This window comes from Ranitomeya imitator, chromosome 4 (assembly GCF_032444005.1).
Source record: "Ranitomeya imitator isolate aRanImi1 chromosome 4, aRanImi1.pri, whole genome shotgun sequence".
NCBI lineage: Eukaryota > Metazoa > Chordata > Amphibia > Anura > Dendrobatidae > Ranitomeya > Ranitomeya imitator.
The window spans coordinates 67604589-67615378 of NC_091285.1; the positions used below are offsets into that span (position 1 = coordinate 67604589).

At 41.3% G+C, this 10790-nt stretch overlaps 1 protein-coding gene across 1 annotated transcript in view; it reads left to right on the plus strand.

Moving 5' to 3' along the window:
* The window catches only part of CXCL14 (C-X-C motif chemokine ligand 14), a 66760-nt gene extending 60514 nt beyond the window's left edge, over nt 1-6246 (plus strand). Inside the window, exon 4 of the mRNA XM_069763802.1 lies at nt 5588-6246. Within this exon, the coding sequence (XP_069619903.1) occupies nt 5588-5603 (16 nt within the window). The 3' untranslated portion in view covers nt 5604-6246. The remainder of the gene's footprint in view (nt 1-5587) is intronic.
* Nucleotides 6247-10790: the final 4544 nt, after the last annotated feature.

The following is a 10790-nucleotide window of genomic DNA, read 5'->3' on the forward strand; positions in this document are numbered from 1 at the left end:
TTATATAGTATATATCTGTGTGTCATCTCCCCTGTATATAGTATATACCTGTGTGTCATCTCCTCCTGTATTAGACCTCGCTCACACGTTATTTGCTCAGTTTTTTTACCTCAGTATTTGTAAGTTAAATTGGCAGCCTGATAAATCCCCAGCCAACAGGAAGCCCTCCCCCTGGCAGTATATATTAGCTCACACATACACATAATAGACAGGTCATGTGACTGACAGCTGCCGTATTTCCTATATGGTACAATTGTTGTAGTTTGTCTGCTTATTAATCAGATTTTTATTTTTGAAGGATAATACCAGACTTGTGTGTGTTTTAGGGCGGGTTTCGTTTGTCAAGTTGTGTGTGTTGAGTTGCGTGTGGCGACATTCATGTAGCGACTTTTGTGAGATGAGTTTTGTGTGGCAACATGCGTGTAGCAACTTTTTGTGTGTCGAGTTGCATGTGACAGGTTAGTGTAGCAAGTTGTGTGCAGCAAGTTTTGCGCATGGCGAGTGTTGCGCGTTGCGAGTATTATGTGTGGTGCCTTTTGAGTATGTGCAAGTTTTGTGTGAGGCAACTTTTGCATGTGTTGCAACTTTTGTGCATGTGGCAATTTTTCCGCGTGTGCAAGTTTTGCGTGTGGCGAGTTTTTCATGAGAATTTTGCACTGTGGCGAGTTTTGCAAGAGCCTAGTTTTTGCATGTGGCGAGTTTTGCGCGTGGCGAGTTTTGAGTGGCGACTTTTGTGTTTCGACTTTTATGTGGCGAGGTTGGTGTATGTGTGGTGAAATGTGTGCTGAGGGTAATATGTGTTCAAGCACGTGGTAGTGTGTGGCGCATTTTGTGTGTGTTCATATCCCCGTGTGTGGTGAGTATCCCGTGTCGGGGCCCCACCTTAGCAACTGTACGGTATATACTCTTTGGCGCCATCGCTCTCATTCTTTAAGTCCCCCTTGTTCACATCTGGCAGCTGTCAATTTGCCTCCTACACTTTTCCTTTCACTTTTTCCCTATTATGTAGATAGGGGCAAAATTGTTTGGTGAATTGGAATGCGCGGGGTTAAAATTTCACCTCACAACGTAGCCTATGACGCTCTCAGGGTCCAGACGTGTGACTGTGCAAAATTTTGTTTCTGTAGCTGCGACGCCTCCAACACTTTTCCTTTCACTTTTTCCCCATTATGTAGATAAGGGCAAAATTGTTTGGTGAATTGGAACACGCGGGGTTAAAATTTCACCTCACAACGTAGCCTATGACGCTCTCGGGGTCCAGACGTGTGACTGTGCAAAATTTTGTTTCTGTAGCTGCGACTCCTCCAACACTTTTCCTTTCACTTTTTTCCCCATTATGTAGATAGGGGCAAAATTGTTTGGTGAATTGGAAAGCGCGGGGTTAAAATTTCGCCTCACAACGTAGCCTATGACGCTCTCGGGGTCCAGACGTGTGACTGTGCAAAATTTTGTGGCTGTAGCTGCGACGCCTCGAACACTTTTCCTTTCACTTTTTTCCCATTATGTAGATAGGGGCAAAATTGTTTGGTGAATTGGAAAGCGCGGGGTTAAAATTTCACCTCACAACATAGGCTATGACGCTCTCAGGGTCCAGACGTGTGACTGTGCAAAATTTTGTTTCTGTAGCTGCGACGCCTCCAACACTTTTCCTTTCACTTTTTTCCCCATTATGTAGATAGGGGCAAAATTGTTTGGTGAATTGGAACGCGCGGGGTTAAAATTTCGCCTCTCAATATAGCCTATGACGCTCTCGGGGTCCAGACGTGTGACTGTGCAAAATTTTGTGGCTGTAGCTGCGACGGTGCAGATGCCAATCCCGGACATACACACACACACACACACACCACACACACACACACATACACACACACATACACACATTCAGCTTTATATAGTAGATCTCATGAATATACCATAAATGTTCAAGATGGCAGTATTTTTTAAATATACGGTACATAAAAATATGCCATTAATTTTTAAAAGGGTTTTCAACACGTGCAATCTTGATGACCTATCCTTAGGGAAAGTCACATGGCCGTATTACTCAGACGATGATCACACTGCAATGCTCAGACTGGCCGTCGGCTCTCTCAATAGGAGTGTGACAGCATGTATTTCTTTGCCGCTGTCATGCCTTGGTCTGGAGAGCCAACGGCCAATTTTGTTGCGATCCTCGCCTGAGTTATACAGCTGTATGACTCCTCTCTTAGAATGGCTCATCAATATCAAACTGATGAAGCTTCAGCACCCAGCACTCCCACCAACCAGCTGCTTTCATCTTCAGTGCAATTTAAACAGTAAAGAGAGCACCTCTTTTCACTGTCTAGTGGCCCTTCCGTGGTACATATGCTTATTTATTAGTACTCTTTTGTGGTCCCAATTAAAAATAAATAAATCCCTTCAAAAATCTGTTTGTCATCCCAAACTGATGGTATAAACTAACCCATTGGGTTATGGGGAATAAAGCTGGCTTGCTTGAGCTTTCTCTGCTTGCTATATGCAGGCCAGCACTGTCAGTCTCCAGTGTAGGAGGTGGGACATATAAATCCAGTTGGCAAAACAATGCAAGGGGATTATTGCCTATACAAAAAATACACCAATTAGCCTAATTAGCATATTTGATTAAGCTTCAATTTTTTGCAGAATGGATGCAGTGATCTGAATGTGTGATTTCTATTGGGGGTATATCACCAACAAATAAATGTGCTTAGTTTATTCTGTCTCTTTGGACCTAAGGACTCCCTTTAAATGGGACATCACAGAACTCTACAGCCACATGTACACTGTATAATGATTGTAAAGATTCCGCAGTTGCCCAGTGTAAATGTGTAAAAACATAACAATCATTTATTTACCGTATATTTTTATCGATTATGCAGTCCTAAAAATTGTCCAAGTTATTGTAAGTTGTAATTGCCGTACTTAGTGATTTTTACATTCTCAATACATGTGCTTTGCCCAGCCGGCCTAGCAAATGTTCCTCTTGAAAAATGCTGCTAGATACTTATGGCGCTACTGTCTGGACCATAATTACAATTCTCCCAGATGATTAATTTTTCTGATGGAAATGGCCATCAAATACTTACACTAGTCTAAGATAAAATATATGTGATGTAGAAATACTTGGCACTCATATAGGTGTGTTCAAGAACTTATGTATTGAATGAAGAAATTCCAGAAAAATGAGACGTTTCTGTCAATGCCTGACCTTCATCAGTCATCTGGATAGAGTAGATCTGTGTGGCAGCGCATTGTGTGAGAGTCTGCAGTGTCCACTGCTAAGACAGGAAGTGCTGAAATAGAGCTAGAAAAATAATAACTATGTGGTCACTTAACAAGCCACCATTGGAGGAGTTGTGTGAACAAGCGACAATCACACTGGTTTTGAGTGGCACTTACTTGTGCTGCCATTGGTGGTGTAGCGCACCGCAAGTTCAAGGTAATCACTATGTTGAAATGGAGTTGTGCTGCTGTGAGTGTTATAGCATGCAGTGGGTCCCAGGTAGCAGGATGTGAGTGTGCAAGGAGGTAGGGGTTTGGGAGCGTCCTCCCGTGATAACGATCCTCCTGGGTGCACAGAAAGAGGCGCCGGCTTCTGTCGTGTTCCAGCCCATAGCGACGCCGTGGCTGTGGCGAAATGAGCAGGGGGCACGGTGTATCGGGACATCATGAGAATTGTTGGATGGGTGCGCAAAGGGGTCATTTTTTTATTTTTGCAGTGTACAAACTGTTTTTTGGTAAGGTGATGATAGTATATGTAAGGACAGGGTCACACAACCATATTCTCCGCATCAGAAAAAAATCTCTGATCAGAATGTGATGTAATTTTCTCGGAGGTGGAGAAACAAATGTTTTCCACCTTCTGTGTAATGTCAGTCTGTGAAAATCAGACCCCACTTGGATGTCATTGTAGTGCGGTCTGATTTTTTTTCTATTACACAAACCCATAGAGTTGAATGGGTAAGTGCCATATGAATCTCAGAGATAAACTATGCATTCTGCAATTTTTTTTTCTTGGGCAGTCTTGGTACGGGAAAAAATCAGACATGTGCATGGCCAGATAGAATAATAAGGAGACACATGATATCTGTCAAAATGATGGATGGCTTTCATCAGAGTTATGTGGTCATCTTCACAAGCCGGAAAGATTGTTCAGTCTGAATAAATAGATCAATAATAGGTGTGACATGAATATTGTCTCCAGGGCAAGAGTTCAAGTCAATTATACTTATATAATAACTAGATGGTGGCCCAATTCTAACGTATTGGGCATTCTAGAATATGTAGGTATTATATAGCACAGGCTACGTACTATATTGCACAGTGACGTAGTATATAACACAACCGACGTAGTATATAAGAGAGCTACGTAGTATGTAACACAGCGTACGTAGTATATAGCAGAGCTACGTAGTATATAACACAGCCATGTAGTATTTAACATAGCCACATGGTGTATTGAACAGCTACGTAGTGTATTGCACAGGCATGTAGTATATTGGTCAGCCACGTAGTATATAGCAGAGCCACGTAGTATATTGTAGAGCCACGTAGTATATTGCACAGGCACGTAGTACATTGCACAGCCCACGTAGTATATAACACAGTCACGTAGCGTATTGCACAGCTACGTAGTGTATAACAGAGCCCACACAGTATGTAACAGAGCCCATGTAGTAAATAGCAATGTGGGCACTATATGCATGGTTAAAAAAGACTTAAAATAAAAAATAAACATATACTCACCTTCTGAAGGTCCCTTGAAGTCCTGGCGCCTTCCGGTCCCAGGGTTGGTATGAGCGCAGGACCTGTGAGGACATCGCGGTCACATGACCATAGATTCCGGTCCCAGGGTTGGTATGAGCGCAGGACCTGTGATGACATCGCGGTCACATGACCATGACATCATGGGTCCTTCTCGCATAGCATCCTTGGCAGCGGAACCTCCAGGACTGTGATGGCGTCGCGATCACATGACCGTAGCTTCCAGTCCCAGGGTTGGTATGAGCGCAGGACCTGTGATGACGTCGCGGTCACATGACCGTGACATCATGGCAGGTCCTTCTCGCATAGCATCCTTGGCACTGGAACCTGCCGCTTGCACTGCCGAGGACAGCGTGCGACCTCGGAAAGTGAGAATAACCTTTTTTTTTATTATTATTATTTGTAACATTAGATCTTTTTACTATTGATGCTGCATACGCATCATCAATAGTAAAAAGTTGGTCACACAGGGTTCATAGCTGTGTTAACAGAGTGCGTTACACCATGGCAAAACGCGGTCCGTTAACGCTGCCATTAACCCTGAGTGAGGGCTGACTGGAGGGGAGTATGGAGCGGGCACTGACTGTGGGGAGGAAGGAGCTGCCATTTTGCTGCCGGACTGTGCCCATCGCTGATTGGTCATGGCAATGGTCGTGGGCGTTTTGCCAAGACCAATCAGCGACTTGGATTTCCATGACAGACAGAGGCCGCGACCAATGAATATCCGTGACAGACAGACAGACGGGAGTGACCCTTAGACAATTATATAGTAGATTTCTAAATGCAATAATTGATTTACATATAAAATGTGCTTTCTTTCTAGAGTTTATGAAGATTAAGAAGAATTTCCATTTCCAAGATACAATGACAGAGGCAACCAACTGCCCCAAGAGAAGCGCAAGCAAATCAACGACTTCTTTCCTAGCTTTCATTAATCTATGCTTCTATTACAATAAACACTCTTTAAGAGGGGTCCATTTGTACATTTTTACCCCTATAAAAGTAAGACCTTTGATATGTATAGTTCTCTCATACTTTCCTGAATTTTGCTGTAACTGTCTACATGACTCTGAAAATGGAAAGATTTTGTGTTATAATTCTATGATACCATTTGCGTGTTTGATAAAGATTAATAGTATGTATGAGCTTTATAAGTTCAATAAGTGTGTCGTTAAAAGAAGAGATTCTTTGATTCCCCAATTTCCTCTTTACATATTTATTTTACGTTTTCCATTGTTTTTCCATTTTTTAAGAAGACTTCCTCAATATTTTAATGCTATATCACAGAAGAAAACTGATACGTCTCTCTGGATAAAATCAGTCAATTTTTTTTAGATATTGACAAATTTCCTTTCCTTGTTTCACCACAGCTGTCCCTGAATAATTCAGAATAATTCTCTGTTTTTGCTTAATCCAAATTTAGACCCCGTCTTTTGAAATAATACTTTACTTTAGAAAATTTTAGAATGATTTGTTATTAAATCCACCTTCTTCGACCACTTCACCACCTGGCTACTCCACTTCCTCGCCGCTGACATCCCCACTATCATCATGGGCGACTTCAACATCCCCATTGACACTTCCCTCTCAGCTGCCACTAAACTTCTATCTCTCACTTCCTCCTTTGGCCTCACTCAATGGTCTTCTACAGCCACCCACAAAGATGGTCACACACTGGACCTCATTCTCACCCGCCTCTGCTCCCTATCTAACCTCTCAAACTCACCTCTTCCTCTTTCTGACCACAACCTACTTACATTCTCTTCCCTTTCCACTCCTTGTCTACAACCCCCACCCCACAAACTCTCACACCCTCGCAGAAATCTTAAACACCTTGATCTTCACTCACTCTCTGAATCCCTCCTCCCTCTCACAGACATAAGCTCCCTACACAATGCGGATGATGCTGCCACTCTATATAACACCACAATAGCTGCAGCTTTGGAATCTCTTGCCCCTCTCACACATACCAAAGCTCGCAAAATCAACAGACAACCCTGGCACACCAGCATGACAAAAGAACTGAGGCGAGCTTCCAGAGCTGCTGAGCGCAGATGGAAAAGATCCCACTCCATCGAGCACTTCATCGCATTCAAACAGTCCCTCACTGCTTTCAAAACCATGCTCGCCACAGCAAAACAAACCTACTTCTCATCTCTCATATCCTCCCTGTCTCACAACCCCAAACAGTTATTCAACACCTTCAACTCTCTCCTCCGTCCCCCAGCACCTCCTCCCTCCCCACTCATCTCAGCTGAAGACTTCGCCTCATTTTTCAAGCAGAAAATTGAGAACATCAGAGACAATTTTAGTAAACAACCCCCAGAACCCTTCCTCCCAACTACCCAGCCCTCCACCTCCAAAACCAACTTCTCCACCATTACAGAAGACGGACTCTCCACTCTACTCTCAAGATCGCATCTCACCACCTGTGCACTTGACCCACTCCCATCCCACTTCATCCCAAACCTCACCACAGTCTTCATCCCAACCCTAACCCATCTCTTTAACCTATCACTAACAACTGGCATTTTCCCCTCAAGCTTTAAACATGCCACAATCACACCTATCCTCAAAAAGCCCTCTCTTGACCCATCCTCTGTATCTAGCTATCGCCCTATATCACTTCTCCCCTTTGCCTCAAAACTACTGGAACAACATGTCCATATTGAACTGTCCTCCCATCTATCTTCCTGCTCCTTCTTCGACCGCTTTCAATCAGGCTTCCGGTCACACCACTCCACTGAAACTGCCCTAACTAAGGTCACCAATGACCTATTAACCGCCAAGAGCAAGCGACACTACTCTGTCCTCCTCCTCCTGGACCTGTCCTCTGCCTTTGACACAGTGGACCATTCCCTGCTGCTGCAGACCCTCTCATCCCTTGGCATCACAGAATTGGCCCTATCCTGGATCTCATCATACCTAACTGACCGTACATTCAGCGTCTCCCACTCACACACCACCTCCTCACCTCGCCCCCTATCTGTCGGAGTCCCGCAAGGTTCAGTTCTAGGACCCCTGCTCTTCTCCATCTACACCTTTGGCCTAGGACAGCTCATAGAATCTCACGGCTTTCAGTATCATCTCTATGCTGACGACACACAGATCTACATCTCTGGACCAGATATCACCTCAGTAGTGTATAATAGCCATGATCCGTCAAACTCAATCTGACAGGTGCCCCGCCCCTATCAAAGTGTATCAAAGTGTGTAACCCCTCCCCTCCCCTTGTCTGACGGCTGGTATCCAGCTGTCCCTCCTTGTTTGATTCCCCCTTTTGATATAGTTTAATATAGTTTAATTTGTTGTAGTTTTGATATTATTCCCGTATTTTGTGGAATAACACATGTTTATAATTATAGCCTAGTCGTGTATTTATTTTACACGTGGTTTATAACACCTTTCTCATTTGTTTTATAATAGATTTTATACGTATCCCCGAGTTTGATTCTGTAAGCTTTTGTTTTATTCACAGTGTATTCATATAGTGGAGAACTTAAAGCTGTTTATATGTGTCTCTACTGAACACTATGGTGAACATTAACTAAATGTTTATTTTTCACAAACAGAGAATCTGCTGTGGGTATTTGCAGTGTATCCATATAGTGAATAGGGCTGATGTTTCTGTATGCAATCCTACATCCTGTTATGTGAAAAGTATTCTCAAACACTAACTAAATGGTAAACATTACCTAAATTAGGTTAACTGTGGGTCAGAGGTTTATAGCACCTAGGTCAAGCAATTGTTGTTGTATTTGCGTACCCCATAAATGTTTATTCTCACAAACAGAAAAGTTATTGTGTCCTGAAGATGGCATCTGAGGTTATTTGTTTTTTGTATTAGCTTTCTCAGAAAACAGCTGTGTTGTCTGAGGGTCAGATATTTTTGTACAAACTCATGCTGTTTGGTGATCTTTGTGAAGCAAAACTTTGTTTTATAACACATCTGTACTTGTATTGTACCTGAATTGACATTTGCTTTCTCTTTTTTTTTTGTGTCCTGAAGATGGCATCTGCAAAGTTATTTGTTATCTACTGAGGCCATTGCAAGTTGTGTTTATTCACATTGTAGCAGGTTTTATCCTTGTGGCTGCCTTATATACACAGAAGAGATATGCACCAATGTCACAACACAAGTTATAATATGACCCAATGTTACAACACAAGTAAGAAGCGGCGTGTTTTATACGAATAAAAACCAAAGACACGATATTGTAAAAAAAAAAATTTAAAAGATTTATTTCTCACATCTTTTTTGTGTCCTGAAGATGGCATCTGCAAAGTTATTTGTTATCTACTGAGGCCATTGCAAGTTGTGTTTAATCACATTGTAGCAGGTTTTATCCTTGTGGCTGCCTTATATACACAGAAGAGATATGCACCAATGTCACAACACAAGTTATAATATGACCCAATGTTACAACACAAGTAAAACCAAAGACACGATATTGTAAAAAATTTAAAAAGATTTATTTCTCACAATAAAACAGCATCTCAAAGACATTTCATTACTATAAAAATTCATACAGAATATAAAAAGTAAAAACATTAAAATAGTACAATGAACATTCATCATTACACTTCTTACAAAATAATTAATATAGAGTTACAAGGCGAGTACAGCATTTTAGCCAGTACATTCTTTACATCGTGAGCCACATGGTTTGCAGCATCGGTAGAGACCTTTTTTAGGTAGCAGAGTTCCACGTGTGGTACCTAATGACGGGGAATGTAAAGATTGAATTGTACGGGGAACCGCCGCTAACTTCAGCGGTGTAGATACAGAGCGTGTCTCACTGTTGGTAATTTTTAATTCATCTAAAAGCTTCCTAGTAGCGGTGTTACCCACAACTGTAGACGGCATATTTAGTTCGGCCATAGCCTGCATAAATGAATCCCAACCCGGTGGTAAATTTCTACTGTTCAGAGCATGGCTCTGCGTTGTACTACGTACCAAATCCAGTAAGTTAGACCCTGGTATTACGGATCCTTTGAAAATAAATTCAGCATTATTATTCCATGCTGTGACATTTTTATTCTGCAGCAGCCTGTTTAGTAAAAATTCAGCATTCTTTTTATATCTCTGGTTTATATGACTGACAATTTCAGCGATCTCATGATTTTTATCAGAGTCGGTATGATTTTTATCAGAGTCGGTATTTGGCAATTGATATATATATATATATAATATGACCCAATGTTACAACACAAGCAAGTAAGAAGCGGTATGTTTTATACGAATAAAAAAACCAAAGACACGATATTGTAAAAATAGAAAAAGATTTATTTCTCACAATAAAACAACAGCTCAAATTTTAACATGAAATAGACATTTAGGACTTATTTATGTTATTATCTTTATGCACGTTGCCTGTGCTGTCTATAATTTGACTCTATCCTTGTTTTGTTGAAAATAACTGGACATACATAAGAAACCGGGCAATATATCTTTATAGAAATAACACTTCTGCACTCTTTGGGCATTTCTATCAGTTTTATTCATGCATTTATAACACACCATGTTTGATATTGGTAATTTGATTCTGGGAACACATTTTAAGTTACATCTGCACATGTATTACTGTTTTTTTAGGCCATATAAATAGAAAATTATGTAGAAACCCAAAGTTTTGATAAGTGTATGAAAATACACCAATATTAACTATTTGTGCTATTTTAGGCGTAAATTTGTCCTATATGTATAGCAGTCAGGAGTTGGGGCGATGAAATATGTGTTACAAGCGTAGTGAATTGCAGATATATTCTACAGTGTATGTCATTTTGAGAAATGTGTGGCATAACCAATGTATACAGTAACAGGCGGAATGACTGAGTGTAATATTGCACTCAATACTGTGCAAAGGGTCTGAATACTTATGACCGTGTGATATTTCAGTTTTCTTTTTAATAAATTCGCAAAAAATCTACATTTCTGTTTTGTTCAGGCATGATGGCGTGCAGAGTGTACATTAATATATATATATATCTCAGAATGCAACTGAATAGTATTGCTAATTAGGCCA